A 17,979-nucleotide genomic window follows, 5' to 3' on the forward strand; every position below is an offset into this window, starting at 1 on the left:
TCAACCCAACTGCATGAATTGAACAGGTATGCCATGTATTTTGGATTGTGTGCAGCATTTTGCAGGTGAGAGAACTGATTCACAAGGTGCAAACTGAGTCAAAGGACAGAACTGTACAACTGCAGAAATGTGAATTGTGCTGGATATTTGGGCCATCAAACAAAAAGAGAATATAAACAGTGGATGCAGTATGCAATGTTTTTGACTAGACATTTATGCAATTATCTATAATTGGGGTTTGTGATCTCTATGTGCACAGGCAAAGGTTTGATTAACTTTTTCTGTCACCATATTTCTGATAAATGAAAGAATTCTTTCAGATAAATTAAATAACTAATGTTTTTAGACATACACACCCTCAGCCAATGTGGTTTTACTTTTTCAGTTCATTTAATTATGTGCAGTGTCAAACCAAACCAAGCCCAATAGCAGCAAAACAAAACATATACATTTTTCTTCTGAGTCGGCAAATAGGTGTGAAAGCAGGAGTAGGATCAACATTTCAGTTAAATTCCTCCCATGTTGTGCTGGTTCTCCTGTTGGTTTCTGTTGGTATGTGTATAGTTTTTCTTGTTTGTTTGTTTATTATATTCTGCAACAGTCTGTACAATAATCCGATATTAACCCGATTAAGACAATGCTCTGACTAAGAAACTACCATGTAAACAGCAGTTATTGATGACCTTAATCTGATGAAACTCGTATTCGAAGTAAACACAAATCAAATGGAGTCATGTGGCATATTCCTATTTTAGTCGCATTATAGACATGCACACACCTTAATCACACTATTAATGTCGTGTGGGAGTTTTCATCGCATTTTGTAACAGGACAAATACACACACGGCAGTGCTCAACCTTTTGACGGCAAATGAGAGCACGGCTGCGTCTGAAACTGAAAGGAGTATTCTAAAAGCGACTCCTGTAAACACCTTAATCGCAATATTGTCTTATTCAGAATAAGGTCGATAATTAGATAACTGCTACCCATGTAAACATAGTCATTGAGTGCTGCTGATAGAGTGGGTGATTGCAGAGAGGGGGAAATGGGAAAATAGTCTGGTGATAGTGAATAGTTAAGGCAGACTCATGACTCGGCTTGTTAGAGAAACGCTACTAATGTTCCTACACTGTAAACATACAGTTTTGTTTCCAAAGGTACAAACAATTAAATGGAAACTTGGTGTAATTAAGTGTTAAAATATTGTGTGGCTGCCAAGCAAATTATCTAGACCCACAACTGCCAGATATTTACATGTTGCATATCAGTGGAACATATAACATCATAACACGGATTACACATTGTCAAGGTTTTGTTTGAAATGAAATCTGAGTACAGTCTATTTAAAAACAGAAATCTGTTAAGAAATAATATACAGTTTGACCTCAAATGAATAATTAACAAAGTGCAGTGGGTGCTGAAGTTCAAGAAGAAGCTATCTATTTGACTTATAAAAGATGTTTAAGAAGTTGGACAAGCTGGCCTCTGGCTTTATGATTGTCTCCATAATCTATATTAAAATTATGACAATATAAAGGCAAAGGTCATATTGCTGTGTTTTGCAGTGCTATAAAAAAATTTGATACACCTCAAATTCTGTGCTGTTTTCTTGTTGAATGTTTGCCTCGGAGTCTAAAATGCTGGCTGCTACTCCAAACTACTGTTTGGAGTAGCAGCCAGTATTTTAGACTCCGAGGCAAACATTCAACAAGAAAACAGCACAGAATTTAAGGTGTATCAATTTTTTAAAAATTGTTACTGAATAGACTCTTTACATAAAACAGCATTTATTAAAAATATTTAGATGTTGTGTCAAAGACCTTTCTTAAATCTAAGAAAAATTATGATGAATAGTTTCTTATTTAAAGCTGTTCATGGGGACAATAATCTTAGTGTAGGGAGCGACTTATAAAGACAGAAGGTTTGTTCATGGCTTAATTACAGTAGCATTATCCACTGACGTCTTCAGACATCCCCCAAGTTAATATTAACTTTTGAGGAGTTTTATTCAACACTGGCTTTTCCATAAAGCTAACTGAACAGCTAAAAGGCATCACTCCAGCTAAAAAGCATGAAATGATTGCAACCTGAGAGAGTTCAGTCACTGGGGCCTTTCTTTTCTTTATTTTGTTTTTTGTATGCTTGTGTAGCCATAATGGAGAGATCTAACATTTTACCTTCTTTCAGTGATATGGAGATGAACTATGATCCAGAGGTGCAGTTAAAATTGTCTTGTCCGGAATCAGGAAAAGTTAATATAAAGGGAAAAACTCAAGAGAGAGGCCAGTGGTCAAATAAAGTTGAATTTCTCCTGGCTGTTGCTGGGCAAATCATCGGTCTAGGAAATGTGTGGAGGTTCCCATACTTGTGCTACAAGAATGGAGGAGGTAAGTGTACAGAATGAACTTTTTTTTTTGTGCAATATTCTCATCAACAGGAAATCAGACAGTAGTTCCTTTATATGTGTATAATACATACTTCAAATAAATCATATATGTTTTTATTTAATTAATAAATTAATTCCCTTTTGTGTACACTTCTACACTAACATCTGAAGTACTGAACTTTTGTCTTTAGCACTGATAAAGGGTCACCTTAAAGTATTTGATCCACAAACATGTCTAAATTTATATTTGGGCTTTCAGTCTCATTACAGAAGATAGACCGCACTTATAAAAGGTTTTAAATTATATCTGTGTGAACCATCTTTGGCAAGACACCAGTGCTGGTGTTACTTAAGCTCAGTGCTGCATTTGACACCATAGATCATAAAATAATCTTAGACTAAGGGTGTAAAACTCCATTTTAGGTAACATGGCACATTACACTTACTCCAATTTCAAGTTGGCAAGACAAAAAAGTGGGGGGAAATCTTTAGTCATAAATAAAAAATGTAAAAGTTGCATTGTTGATTGCATAAGTGTTATCACCCCCAACTCCTTGGCTGTGGAACCTCTGAATTTGTCCTTTTGGAAAGAGACTGTCACATTTTTAGCTTACTAATGAAGAATCGCCTATTATTAGCACATTTTGTCAGTAACTTTATTTATGGACCTGAGTTTATTGCTCTCTTTTGCCTCCTAGTGGAAAAACAGAGACTAGGTCATTTCCTGCAAGAAAATGCTTTTCCACCTCATTGTAGGTTTCTATTGGTTGGGCATTTGTGGCGATGTACGCAGGTGGTATGCGGCATGGCTTGATTGTCAGTTGGTGAATCCTCCAGCCACCCCAAAGTGTGATAGTTTCCTTTTTGAATTCCTTTTGCTGATTTGGGAGGCTAAATCACATAATTGCAAAGAACAAAAATTGCAGAGCTACTTGAAGAATCACTAGGGACATACCAACTAGCAGTGCCAAAAGCTGGACCCATCTTTCAGATGATCTCAAATATGACACACATTTTGCCTATTTTTACCCCCATTTTTTTGTCCTCTATGAATTCCCAATCACCCGCCAGCTCTCCTCTATCATACAGAAGCTCTTTTAAGGCCAACAGCAACTTTTTGAACTGCCGTTTATGCTGTATAACAGGGCAGCCTGTTAAGAGACAGGAATTGACCCAAATTGAATCAAAACATTCAGGGGAAAGAGCAATCTGCCCTCTTCTGCATGCATGAAATCACACGATTGGCTAGTGTCACTTTGACCGACAAGGTAGAGAAAACTGCCAATTTTCTTCCCTTGGCTTCCAGACACAGATGGCTGTGGTAATGTCAGGATTCTAACTCCTGATCTCCACCGATGGAGCAAATGCGTTTTCGATTGCGCCACCCTGTAGCAGATTTGGCCATCTTTAAGTACAATCATGAAACACTTCTATTTTCCCATATGTTAAACTTGTCAGTTTCTAGCTATATTTTATTCTTTTTAGTTATTTACAGATCTCTTTGATAAGAGTAAGTTTGTAGTATCATCTTTTATTTAGCTTTTAGTTATGTAAAGCACTTTGAAAAGCATTTGTCTATGAAATGTGCTATATAAATAAATTTGCCTTTCCTAAAATTGTGATTTTGTTCTTTAGGAGTGTTTTTCATTCCATATTTGGTCTTCCTATTTGCCTGTGGCATTCCACTGTTTCTCATGGAAATATCATTGGGTCAGTACACCAGTCAGGGTAGCATCACCTGCTGGAGGAAAATTTGCCCCTTGTTTGAAGGTGAGCCTTTATGCCTTTACAGCGTTTCCTTACCTATGGAATTAATGGCCTTTTATTTCAAGGCCTACAAAAACTGTAGATGTCGAAGAAATTTTGTTCTAATTATTACTAAGATATCTGCAGTGGTGTGGTCCAAAACAGTCTTGCAGGATATTGTAATTTTAATGGATTGAAAATACAATCTAATTGCATATTCTAATGTATTAAAAGGTATATGTGAGTACCTTTTAAGTGTGTACTATTTTTCAGTCATCAACTTGATGACTTTAAGTTTATTGATTAACATATAGTAACACACTAACATATATCAGGGAATCTTATCTACAAAGAAATGCACGTGGCTGCAGGTTTTCAATCAAACCATGCAGGAGCCACACCTAACTGTACTTGCTGGTCTTTGTCTTTAGTCAATGAGCAGGCGTGGCGCTGATTTGGTTGGAATGAATGCCTGCAGCCACACTGTGGATGAGATTGAAGACTCTTTGTAGAGGTGCTAAGTGTACAATTGCTATAATGGGCCAATTCTATGCACAATTTATCATCACTCTAATCAGTTCATCAGTAGATAAGAACACCATATGACCATCACTGCAGATATTATTTGGTGGTAGTCTATTTAATCTATCTAAATTATCCTATATTATATATATGAGTGGCAAAAGTATGTGAACCATAGTATCTGGTGTGACCCTCTTGTGCAGCAATAACTGCAACTAAATGTTTCTGGTTCTGTTAATCAGTCCTGCACATCAGCTTTGAGGAATTTTAGCCCATTCCTCAGTACAGAACAGCTTCAATTCTGGGATGATGTTGGGTTTCCTAAATGAACTGTTGCTTCAGGTCTTTCCACCGCATTTAAAAATAAATTATTCTATTTAGTCGTCGTTAACTACTCTTTGGTAGAGCGATGTGTGTGCTTAGGGTTGTTGTCTTACTGCATGCCTCACTTTCTCTTGAGATTCATTTCATGAACTGATGTCCTGACATTTCCGTTTAGAATTCACTGGTATAATTGAGAATTTGTTGTTCAGTCAATGATTGCAAGCTGTCCTGACCCAGATGCAGCAAAACGGGCACAAACCATGGTACTATCACCACTATGTTTCACAGATGGGATAAGGTTCTTATGCTGGAATGCAGTTTTCTTTTCTCCAAACATAACACTTTTCATGTAAACCAAAAAAAATCTATTTTGGTCTCATCCATCCACAAAACATTCTTCCAGTAGCCTTCCGGTTTATTCACATGATCTTTAGCAAATTCAGACAGGTGGCAATGTTTTTTTGTTTGTTTGTTTTTGTTTTTTGTTGGGGTTTTTTAAGAGCAGTGACTTTCTTCTTGCAACACACCTTGCGCAACATTTGTTGATCATTGTTTACCTGATGAACTCATGAACATTAACATTAACCATTGTGAGAGAGGCTTTTAGTTGCTTAGGAGTTACCCTGGCTCCTTTTGTGACCTCGTGATCTTTGTTGTTCAACCACTCCTGGGGAGGGTAACAATGATCTTGAATTTCCTCCATTTGTACACAGTGTGTCTGACTGTGGATTGGTGGAGTCCAAACACTTTTTATAGATGGTTTTGTAACCTTTTCCAGCATCAACAACTCTTTTTTTTTCTGAGGTCCTCAAAAAACTGCCATCTTACACTTCCACAAACATGTGTTGTAAAGAGCAGACTTTGATAGATCCCTGTTCTTTAAATAAAGTTGGGTAAAGTCACACCTGATTGTCATCCCATTTATTGAAATCACCTGACTATAATTTCACCTTCAAATTAATTGCTAATCCTAGAGGTTCGCATACTTTTCTAGCCACATATGTGCTATTGGATCATTTTCCTCAATAAATAAATGACCAAGTATAATAATTTGTCTCATTTGTTTAATTGGGTTCTCTTTGTCTACTTTTAGGACTTGAGTGAGAATCTGATTATGTTTAAGGTCATATTTTTGCAGAAATATAGAACATTCTAAAGGGTTCACAAACTTTCAAGCAACACTGAACCTAAGCTATATGTAGGGTATTGGGGAAAATGTCAGATGATGCATTTTTTTTTTTCTTATTTTTGTAGGATTGGGATATGGAACTCAGGTGGTCGTGTTGTACTCCAGCATTTACTACATCGTCATTTTGGCCTGGGCATTCTTCTATCTTTTTTCTTCCTTTAGCGCTGAGGTGCCATGGGCTACCTGCAGCAATACATGGAATACCGGTATTTTATATTATTAACATGTACCACTCATAATTAATGTAAAACGGTAACTAATAAAATAACTGTGGGCTGTATTAAGAGTTGGCAATTTAAGTTTTTTTTTTCTTAAACAGGATTCGGCAACGATCCTGGTCATGATTATCATGTTATTCCACTACAGATTTGTCAGTTTATCAATGTATGTTCCACCAACATTAGCTGTCTGCCAACCGTTATATAGAAGTAGAAATAGCCTAATATTTCTATAATAAGTGTGAAAAGTGTTGTATCTGATGTTGAGTTTTTGTACTGTTTTAGAAAAACTTCATGAATGTTTAGCTGTATCTTCTCTCCTCAACAGAAACATGCACTGAATTTGAAAAAATGCATAACTCTACTATACCAGAGAATGCAACTTCACCTGTCAAAGAATTCTGGGAGTGAGTTGTTTTAACTGTAGTTTAAAAAAAAATCTATTATTGCATTATTACATGCATCAGAAAGTCATCGCCCAAATATGGTTTGTGTTTCCCAGGAGGAGAGTGCTAAATCTCACAGGTAGTATACAGGAGCTGGGCAATGTGAGGTGGGAGCTGGCTCTGTGTCTCCTCTTGGCTTGGATCATCTGCTACTTCTGTGTGTGGAAGGGAGTGAAGTCTACAGGCAAGGTGAGAGTCTCATTACACATTTTCAGAAAATTCAGATGTTCGTTTATAATTTCATAAATTTGTGGCATGTTTTTTACTTAGTTTGACAGAGAGATATCTCTTACTTTCTCAGGTGGTCTATTTCACTGCTACCTTTCCTTATGTAATATTGGCAGTGCTTTTGGTGCGTGGACTTACGCTGCCTGGAGCTGTCGATGGCATCATTTTTTACCTCTATCCAGATCCTACACGCCTCACAGACCCACAGGTATGTGGAGATGTTGAGTTAGCGATCAAATGCACTGGATGGAGAAGAACACAAATATATCCCTCTCTTACTCTTATCAGCAATTAACATTTCATAAAAAAGAGCATTGTTGTTATAGTTGCATGTTTGTGGAAAGTTATGAATAAGAAGGTTGTGGACTCCAAATGTACATAAAATTAACACTTAATGATTAGGGATTTATTGAATCAATAAAGAGTTTGCAGCTGTTGCTGTCAGATGGTCAGTGAGTACTGAAGGCTCTTTCTTTCATGGTATGTAGGTGTGGATGGATGCTGGAACGCAGATTTTTTACTCCTACGCTCTCTGCATTGGGTGCCTCACTGCTCTGGGAAGCTACAACAAGTACAATAATAACTGCTACAAGTGAGTGAACCAAGCTTATAGGAAAATATATATAATATATACACAGTTGCAATCAAAATTATTCATCCCCCATTGCAAATCAGGTTTATTGTCAAAATTTACAAACTTTCAGCTGTTTGCAATGAACAAACCAAACAAAAGCAATTGAAATATTTCTAAACAACAAATGATTTGAGTGATTTCCCCAAATTCAATTGAAAATGCAACTTATAATGACTCCAGTTTCAAAATTATTCAATCCCATGAATAGACTCTCTCACAACAGCACAAATATGCAAAACAGGTGTTGTCTCAAGCACAACACTTAATCAAGGGCTTCATTAGTTGCACCAGGTGTGCTTGCGCTGGAACACATGAAATACCTGAAGTGGGGCAAATACCTAGGGGCAGAAAATACATGAAATACCCTGACGTGTGCAGAAAAAGGAAGCTATCAATGGCTGCAACCAGATTTCTGAGAAGGCTGGTTGTGGAAAAACCCTCAAGTGACTGCAAAAGACCTGCAGCAAGACATGGTGGCAACAGGCACTGAGGTTTCATTGAGCACAGTATGGTGTGCACTACGTTCAGAAGGTTTCCATGCCAGAATTCCAAGATGTACACCACTACTGACCCAACAGCACAAGAAAATTTGGCTCAAAATCATATAAATAAGCCACAGAGGTTTTGGGATTCTGTTCCCTGGAGCGATTAAACAAAATTTGAACTTTTCGGCATAATGGATCAGCGGTATGTCTGGAGAAAGAAGAATGAAGAAAGAACACTCTGTCCACAGTCAAGCATGGTGGTGGCTCGGTGATGCTCTGGGGCTGCTTTCCATCCTCTGGCACTGGAAACCTGCAGCATGTGGAAAGCAAGATGGATTCATTGAAGGGTCAGGAAATCCTAGGAGAAAACACCATGCCATCTGTGAGGAAGCTGAAGCTTGGGCATCACTGTCTTCCAACAGGACAGTGATCCCAAGCATACCTCAAATTCCACCAAGGCTTGGTTGCAGAAGAAGTCCTGGAAGATTCTACAGGGCCATCACAGTCACCTGACCTGAACACCATAGAACGTCTCTGTTGGGATTTGAAGAAGGTGGTTGCAGCACATAAACCCAAGAATATTACTGAACTGGAGGCCATTGCTAATGTGGAATGGGCTAAGATTCCTCAGGAACGCTGCCAGAAGCTGTGCATCTCGTTTGTTGCAGGTCATAGCAGCAAATGGGTGGTTTACTAAGTACTATAGATGCTTGCCATGAAGGGGTTGAATAATTTTGATTGTGTGTATACTTTATATATATACATACACACACACATATATATATATATATATATATATATATATATATATATATATATATATATATATATATACATACATATAATATTAATATAATATAATGAGTGTGATATATGTATCTTTCCAGGGACTGTATTTATCTGTGCCTGTTGAACAGTGGGACCAGTTTTGTGGCAGGCTTTGCCATCTTCTCTGTGCTGGGCTTCATGGCCTATGAGCAGGAGACAGACATCTCAAAAGTGGCAGAGTCAGGTGACTGAAGATCTAACAAATCTGCTAAGTTCCAACCAGTACACATAGCCAGGAGGTTTGATGTGTTGTGCAAAGTGTGAAAAATGAAGTTTCTTCCCCAGGTCCAGGGTTGGCCTTCATTGCATACCCCAGGGCAGTTGCGATGATGCCTCTTCCACAACTATGGGCTATTTGTTTCTTCCTTATGATTATTCTACTTGGACTGGACAGTGAGGTGAGTGGGGAGGGGAAGAAAGCCCTATGCACATCTTACCATGGTTTAAATTCAAATAAGCACTTTTGTTCTGTCTAACACTCCTCTTTACAGTTTGTCTGTTTGGAGGCACTGATGACTGCTGTAACCGACATGTACCCCTCATTCTTCCTCTTTGGTCATCGCCGCAAAGGATTCCTGCTCATCATTTGTTTTGGGTGTTTCTTGATTGGCCTGGTTATGGTAACAGAGGTGATTAATCATTCCTTCCCTGGGCTGAGAAGCCATCTTGAAATTACCTTTCCTTTTTAAACACAAATGTAGGCTTCTTGTAAAACCCTTAATATTATATTTTAACAGTCAATATAAAAGCACATTGTAGTGACGTTAGATCAATATGAAAGTGAATTGTATCACTTCTTTTTTTGCCTATAAAAAGCATGTTCTTTGCCGTAATGCCTTTTCCTTATTCTTACTCTTTCATCCTCTAGGGTGGCTTGTATATTTTCCAGTTGTTTGATTACTATTGCTGCAGTGGGATGACACTTCTGTTATTTGCCATTCTGCAGTCAGTATGTATAGGGTGGGTGTATGGTGAGTACTCCACATAAAGCATTTACAGTTTTGAGTTATGTATACCTTTGTGAAAGGGATCCTTATAAACGAAGTATTGTAAAGATGTCTTCCCTACTTATTGCGGTTGCTTGGAGTGAACTAAACCTAAAGCATCTAGCACAAATCTTTTCTAAATCTAGCACAGTGGCTACACTCATGTTTATTTGAGCTTTGCTGGTCCTGTAACACACAGCAAGACAAAATCTGGTGTGGCAGAAATCTGAAGTACAGGTGAGACGGCGTTTTGGACGCGTCAACTTTTTTTTTCAGTAAATATATTTGCAATGAGGCTATTCACATAAAATTTTCACCAGACATCAGCATTAACTCAAGAATTCACAACATTCAAGTCCATAAATAAAGCAATGTGTAATAAAGTGGAATGACGCAGGAAAAAAGTATTGAACACACTAACTGAAATTTATTTAATACTTGGTGGAGAAGTATTTGTTTGTAATGACAGCTTCAAGATGCTTCCTGTATGAAGAAATTAATGGGCCACAGTAATCAGGTGTGATTCTGGGCCATTCTTCTAAACATATTGCCTTTAAATCTCGTTCAATTGGATTCAAGTCAGGTGATTGACTGGGCCATTCTAGCACCTTGATTTTTTTTTTTTTCTTCTCTGAAACCAATTGAGAGTTTCCTTTGCTGTATCCTTTGGATCGTTGTCCTGGTGGAAGGTCAACCCATCTCTCATCCTGGTTAATGGCAGCAGGTTCTTCTCAAGAATCTTCCAGTAAAGGGCTCCATTCATCGTTCCTTCAATTATATGAAGTCTTCCAGTACCATGTGATGAAACACAGCCCCACACCATGATGTTTCCACCTCCAAACTTCACTGTTGGTATAATGTTTTTAGGGTGATGTGCAGTGCCATTTCGTCTCCAAACATGGTGTGTAGTATAACAGCCAAAAAGTTCAATTTTGCTCTCGTCTGACCAGACTACACTCTCCCAGTATTTCATAGGCTTGTCCAAATGTGTTGTAGCAAACTTTAAACGAGCTTCGACATGCCTTTTCTTTAGTAATGGAGTCTTGCGGGGTGAGCGTACATGAAGGTCGTGGCGGTGGAGTGCATTGCCTATTGTTTTCTCTGTGACGATGGTACCTGCTGCCTCCAAGTGTTTCTGGAGCTCTTTCTGAGTGGTCCTTGGCTCTTGGGCTATTCTTCAGACTATTCTTCTAACTCCCTGGTCAGAAATCTTGCGAGGAGCGCCTGTTCGTGGCTGGTTGATGACAGTGATGCTGCTTCCACTTGCGGATAATGGCCCCAATGGTGCTTACTGGAGGATTCAGAAGTTGTAAACTGCGTCTGTATCCGATTCCATCAATATTATTTGCAACAATAAGGTTGTGAAGGTCTTGGGAGAGCTCTTTGCTTTTACCCATCATGAGATGTTTCTTGTGTGACACCTTGGTAATGAAAAGCCTTTTTATAGACCATCAATTTACTAACCCAGCTGATATTAATTTGCACAGATAGGAGGTATAATTACTTACAGATTTCAGCTGGTTCCTTGCCTTACCTTCTCTTGCAGAACTGTTTTTTCTTAGTGTGTTCAATAATTTTCTCCTGTGTCATTACGCTTTATTACACACGATTTTATTTATGGACTTTAATGTTGTGAATTCTTTATATTTCCAGATTTCTTGAGTTAATACCAAAGTCCGGTGAAAATTTCATGTGAATAGCCTTAATGGAAATATATTTACTGAAAAAAATGTTGATGCATCTAATACTCATTTCCCCCACTGTGCATAGATGTATTGCAAGTACGCTAGCTGGCATCTCGATAGTTATTATCTAAAGTTAAAACATAAGTTCTGACTGATTAATATGCTTGTTTTGAATGCTGTTTTGCAGCAGTTTTAATACGCACATCTAAAAACCAGACATCAGTCATCTAGCCCAGGGGTTCCCAAACTTTTCCAGGGCTAGGCCCCCCAAATGGCATTAACATTTGACCGAGGCCCCCCTTTTGCAAGATGTCTTTAAAACACATATTAAAAATACAGACATGTAGACTGACAAGTGCCAGTTTCTTAATTGAAACAACCTCCATGAACAGAGTTTAAAATCTCTGACATATATAGAGAGTGAATGTAATAGTCACCACATAATGGGAGAAACAAAACACGTAGAAATGAATCACAAACCAATAAAAGCATTCCTTGTCAGTCCTTTGCATATTCAGGCATGCAGTGTTCTCCAGGTATTCACAAAATTCAAGGTTTCACCAGACTGTCAAGTGTATTCCTGCTTCTGACATTTTTTTCCAGAGGCAGTTATTTCAGTTGATTTTTACACACTGCATACTGTGGTCTAAACCTCTGGGTTTGGGCATGTCATCCCCAAAGTAGAGTTGTGCCATTTATATGTTTTTGTTTTTATAATGGCATTGTTTGCAGGTTAATGCTGAAATGTGATGAGCTAGATTACTAAAAAGGGGCGTTTTGGAGATTATATAGCTGTGCAAACTGTTTAACAACTGTGTCACCAATGAGTGTGCATCAACTTTTAAATGTTTCTTACCCTCAGTGATCACAATTGGTTATCATTATACTTTCAGTCACTTCTTTAACAGTGGTTTCCACTATTTGGCATTTCAGCATGGTAAAAAAAACTATTTTATGGGCTGCGTGGGCCTGGCTCTAACAAAAAACAACAACAAAAAAAACTTTAGGCTAATGAGCCAAATTCACTTTTTAGAAGCAGTTTCTGAATACTTCTAGACATATATGAATGCTGCATACATCAGGGATTCTCAAACTTTTTCAAGGGTCAAATAATTTCAAAGGATCTTATATACTGTGCAAATTTGATGTTACAATAGGGCAAATATATATCCTCATATTATCTGCATTTTATTTTTTTGAGCCACTAGAGCTTTTTATTCCTTAACTAGATAAACCCCTTTTATTTCATGTGACAAGTCATAGAGTTATAACTATGATAACTAAATAATAACCATAATACTAGTTGATCTGACTAGTAATCTCAACCAGTGTCATGCGATTTTAATAAAAGTAATACATTAGGGACCCCCTCGATATACATCACAGACCCCTGGGGGTCCTCAGACTCCATTTTGAGAACTAGGTGCCGTGTGTGTGTGTGCAGTCTCTTTATGATTGCCATAGTTTTGAGGAACATGTTAAATAAGTTTTGAAAGTACTATCCATTTCTTGTAGGTGCTGATCGTCTTTATGATAACATTGAGGACATGATTGGCTATAAGCCACTGTTCTTAATAAAGTATGGCTGGAAGTACCTCACCCCTCTATTCTGCGCCGTGAGTATCTGTTTTACAGAATGTAGGTTCTTACTATTTGTAAGTTTGTAATTCTGAGATGACTTATTACGATCCTATGAAAGTTACGGGGCGGCTGTGGCTCAGGTTGTAGAGCGGGTTGTCCACTAATCGTAGGGTTGTCAGTTCGATTCCCAGCCCGCGTGATTCCATATGCCGAAGTGTCCTTGGGGAAGACACTGAACCCCAAGTTGCTCCCGATGGCAAGTTAGTGCCTTGCATGGCAGCTCTGCTACCATTGGTGTGTGAGTGAATGGGCGATTGAGACACCATGTAAAGCGCTTTGGATAAAATCGCTATATAAGTGCGCCATTTAAGTTACAGGACCCATTACTGGATCCAGACTTATTCGCATAATGTTTTGTTGTTAAAATACTACATTTGTGTTTCGTGTTAATTGTAAAGATTATAAAATTGTTCAAATTTATCAATTGCATATGCAGTCTTGCACTCTTTTTTTTAATTATTATTCTACAACAAAGTATCCCTACAAGAAAGGTTTCCAAATACATCCTTTTTTTGGAACTTGTAATAATTTGAATGAACTCTCAAAGAACCATTGAACATTTTTTTTTGTTTTTTTTTTTACATGCATCTTTTTGTCTTTAGGGTACATTTGTCTTCTCTCTGATCAAATTCACTCCTCTGAAGTTTAATAATGTTATTGAATACCCCTGGTGGGGCTATGCTATTGGTTGGTGGTTCACACTCTCTTCAACTTTGTTGGTTCCTCTTTGGATGATCTATGTGCTGCTCACTTCTAGTGGCTCGCTGAGACAGGTATGTACCTTTCAGACAGAATGCTGCATGATTTACTGCTAAAAGTGGTACTTAAATCTAAAAGAACAAAACTGAAATGTAAGCCTTTTACTGGCATTTTTCTGCCATTCCAGATTTTTTTGTTCATGTTGTAATAATTAGATTTATATATACAGTCAGGTCCATAATGGATTTGAAATGAAGCAATCAAGATGTGATTTAAAGTGTAGACTTTCAGCTTTAATTCCAGGGGTTTCACAGAAATATTGTGTTAACTGTTTAGGAATTACAGCCATTTTTTTACAAAGCTCCTCCATTTTCACAGGCTCAAAAGTAATTGGACAATTGACTGCTAGAGTTAGCAATCTCCTGGTCAGGTGTGGGATGTTTCCTTGTTATTTCATGGCAAATTGGGTCGATAAAAGATCTGTAGTTGATTCCAAGTGTTGATTTTGCACTTGGTAGCTTTTCATTGGAACTCACAGTATGCAGTCCAGAGAGGTGTCGATGCAAGTGAAGGAGGCCATCATTAGGCCGAAAAAACAGAACAGACCTATCTGAGAGATAGCAGAAACTTTAGATGTAGCCAACTCAACAATTTGGTACATCATTAAAAGAAGGAATGCACTGGCAAGCTCAGCAACACCAAAAGGCCTGGAAGATCATGGAATTCAACTAAAATGAATGAATGCAGAATTCTTTCCTTGTTGAAGAAAAACTCCTTCAATTCAAGAACACTCTGGAGATGGTGTGTTTATCATTGTCAAAGTCTACAATTAAGAGACACTTTCATGAATGTAAATACAGACGGTTTACCTCAATGCCATACTTTTAACTCTAATTATTTTTATATGCTTAATTGTAAGAAAATAATGCGGGAATAAAACACACCTGGCCATGGGACAGCTGAGCAGGCAATTGTCCCATTACGTTTGGTCCCTTAAAATCTGGGGGACCCGCATATAAAAGAGCTGTAATTCCTATGCCTTTCATCCAATCTGGATGTAAATAACTTCAAGCTGAAAGTATTATATAAAATTAAATTAAATATTTAAGTTCAACTCCAATACACTGTGGTAGACAGCTAAAATAGCAATAACTTTTGTATGTGTGTACAATAAACTGCCTGGTTCTTTGTACATTGAAATCTTTTGACTTCTTATAATATTTGACCTTCCTTAGAGACTACGTGCTCTCTGCACCCCAGCAAGTGACCTTAGGTAAACACTATGCAACTGGAAGCTATGGAGGATTTCTTGCTTTATTGCAATGTCAAGAACATCCCTGAAGCACAAAGGGCAATAGTTAAGTCAACCATGCATATGTCAAAAATGCACTTTTATATTGGCCTTTGGCCTTTCCTCAACTAGAAATGCTGTGAAGTTGGTGTAGATATGCACACTTTAATAATTGTAACTGTCAGTCTGTAAAAAAGAAACATGAATTGTAGACATCACTATTTGTAACTGTGTAGAGTACGTTTTGCAAATAAAATCAATAAGGGGTTAGTAGGCGTGAGTGCACACGTCATAAGAAGAATGTATCAGAAGGCGAAGAACACCATTATAAGCACATAGTATGTGGTTTACATGCTCAAATAATCGTATTGAAGAAGATTATTTGGCTTCAGTCATTATAAAATTAATGACCATTTTTACTGTAATCATTCCTTTGGCAAAACAAAGCAATATCGTTTATTACATATACATTTGAAAGTGAAATCATGCAGTACATGAAAACCAGTTAAAAGATTGTACACTTTAAACTGTGGACCTGTATTTTTGTGTGTGGCAAGTATATTGCCATGGCATCTATTCTTGATAGCAATGTTTTGCTATTTGTCTCCTATTACTGATTCAAAAAACAGTTTCTCAAAAATTATGTTTAATAAATTGTTCTGCATTTTGCTGACTAGGGCTGCATTTGTTGAAAACAATTAATCTTAATATCAAGCAGTGTAGCAAAGAATGTGTGTTGTTGAGCATATGAATGTGTATGCATGATGCCCTTGTTAAAAAACTTCTTAGCATTATGATCTTTCACTATAGATTTTTGTTTTTCTTTACAATATGTGATTTTTACAAATATAAATAGCCTTTATATTAACAGATCACAATTTATCATTGCAAAAGGTACTCTACATATCTGTACATTTTCATTTACATTTACATTTACAAATCTGAAGTTCCTATAACAAACCTTTGCTCTGTAAGAGTTAAGAGCTCTTTAATCACCTACTCAGTGACAGGAAAGTAAATAGCAATATTAATGAGATTCAAAGTGCCTTTTGTATCCTAACTTGGTTCTACTTGATTTCCACACTCCACTTTGTTCAAAGAATCTGTATAACCAGTTGCAAAAAAAAAAAAAAGGGCAGAACATCTGAAGTGATAAATCAACAATTCCAGACAGATAATGCAGTGATTTCACAAAAGAATTCCAGCCATATTTGGTATTCATGGTGCTTACTAATCTTTATGGAGAATTGTTTTCTCACATAAAGATTCAAATTCAGAAGTTGTTTTACCTCATTTTTATATAGTTTCTTGTTCCTCTGTTTTGGGTCATAATTTGAAAAATGTTGATTGTCTACAAATTTAGAGAACAGCATAGCTATTCATTTTATGAACAGAGTGTGATCAATTTTATTATTGAATAACTATATAATACACTGTATTGATATGCAACTTTTAAATATTACTTGATCAGAACTCGTGAAGCATCAGTACAATTTGGCATCATGCAAAGTAAGCTTTAAAGGTCCCATATTGTGAAAGATGTAATCAGACTACTTTTGAACATGCAGAAGCTGGATATGATTTAGAAACACTGAGGATTTGAAAATGGCCCCCACTTCAAACAATACAATGCAGATGATGAAACTTCTGATCCTAATTTCACAAAATAACACCAAATCATTTTGGAACTATAGTTTACCCTACACAAAGTAGTAAGCATTGAAATCAGTGGCCCATTGAGAAAAGCTCACACTGCGCCACCAGATCCACGCTAAATTGTGTGAACCGTATGACACTTTTTTAAAATATTGTTTATAATGGCACAAGAACACATTTTAGGCAGTATTGTTTGGTGCTGGAGGCTGAGAAGTGTACTGTAAATGTCTTTGTTGATCTTAAATTATAGAAGTAGAATATAGAATTGTGAGAAGTCTGGCTAGGTGTTGATCGTTTTTGTTGTTGATTGCACATTGGAAATTTCACTGTCCTGGTTCACATCCTTGCAGCTCTTCTAAAAGCACATGAGAAATGTGTGATTCATCACCATGCATTCTAACTGGAAAGATGATTATTTTATTTTTTTCTATATTAAAATGTATGTGTGGAATTTTTTTATAACTACATGACTATATGTATATGAAATATTAAATCTTAGAAATGTTTTGAAAAAATAGGTGGTGTTAATAAATATTTGTTGTAAATTGTGATGTACATGATTGCTAACATGTTAAATGTCAGTCATGTTTAGATGTCCATTTAGTATTCAGATTTTGTGTAATGATGGTTCTTATGCTATTTACTTTACTATGCTGCAATATATTATAGTATAGTTTTAAGGTAGCGGTGCATTAAACTGTAGTATGGTGTATATGGTAACACTGTTATGTAATTAAAGGTACTTTTATTCTCCAACAGTCCAGATTCATTCAAAGCCACCAATGTTTTACAGCATTATGGAATACACCTTATACAATATCAACTTGTATTCTTATCATTAAATCTTCACATTATACAAGTGCCTTGCTATGTGTACAGTGAATCTAAAAGTCTGAGAAAACTAATGAAAATGTTTCTATTTTGCTTTCTTTTCTAATTTAATGCAACAATTGTCATTACAAATTATATTATTGACAACAACTTGAGTGAAAAATACAATCTTTGGAATACTGA

The 17,979-nt window shown here is 36.9% G+C and overlaps 1 protein-coding gene across 4 annotated transcripts in view; it reads left to right on the forward strand.

Moving 5' to 3' along the window:
• The window catches only part of slc6a22.1 (solute carrier family 6 member 22, tandem duplicate 1), a 28,315-nt gene extending 10,336 nt beyond the window's left edge, over positions 1–17,979 (forward strand). For 3 of the 4 annotated variants that reach the window (XM_053683684.1, XM_017479451.3, XM_017479450.3), the window contains exons 2-15: positions 2,189–2,388; positions 4,023–4,157; positions 6,234–6,374; positions 6,715–6,793; positions 6,889–7,021; positions 7,134–7,268; positions 7,549–7,652; positions 9,067–9,191; positions 9,293–9,405; positions 9,499–9,636; positions 9,876–9,978; positions 13,194–13,294; positions 13,922–14,092; positions 15,254–17,979. In XM_053683684.1, the coding sequence (XP_053539659.1) occupies positions 2,189–2,388; positions 4,023–4,157; positions 6,234–6,374; positions 6,715–6,793; positions 6,889–7,021; positions 7,134–7,268; positions 7,549–7,652; positions 9,067–9,191; positions 9,293–9,405; positions 9,499–9,636; positions 9,876–9,978; positions 13,194–13,294; positions 13,922–14,092; positions 15,254–15,295 (1,720 nt within the window). In that variant the 3' untranslated portion in view covers positions 15,296–17,979. The remainder of the gene's footprint in view (positions 1–2,188; positions 2,389–4,022; positions 4,158–6,233; positions 6,375–6,714; positions 6,794–6,888; positions 7,022–7,133; positions 7,269–7,548; positions 7,653–9,066; positions 9,192–9,292; positions 9,406–9,498; positions 9,637–9,875; positions 9,979–13,193; positions 13,295–13,921; positions 14,093–15,253) is intronic. The other variant, XM_047158546.2, reaches the window with a different exon arrangement.

This window comes from Ictalurus punctatus, chromosome 11 (assembly GCF_001660625.3).
Source record: "Ictalurus punctatus breed USDA103 chromosome 11, Coco_2.0, whole genome shotgun sequence".
NCBI lineage: Eukaryota > Metazoa > Chordata > Actinopteri > Siluriformes > Ictaluridae > Ictalurus > Ictalurus punctatus.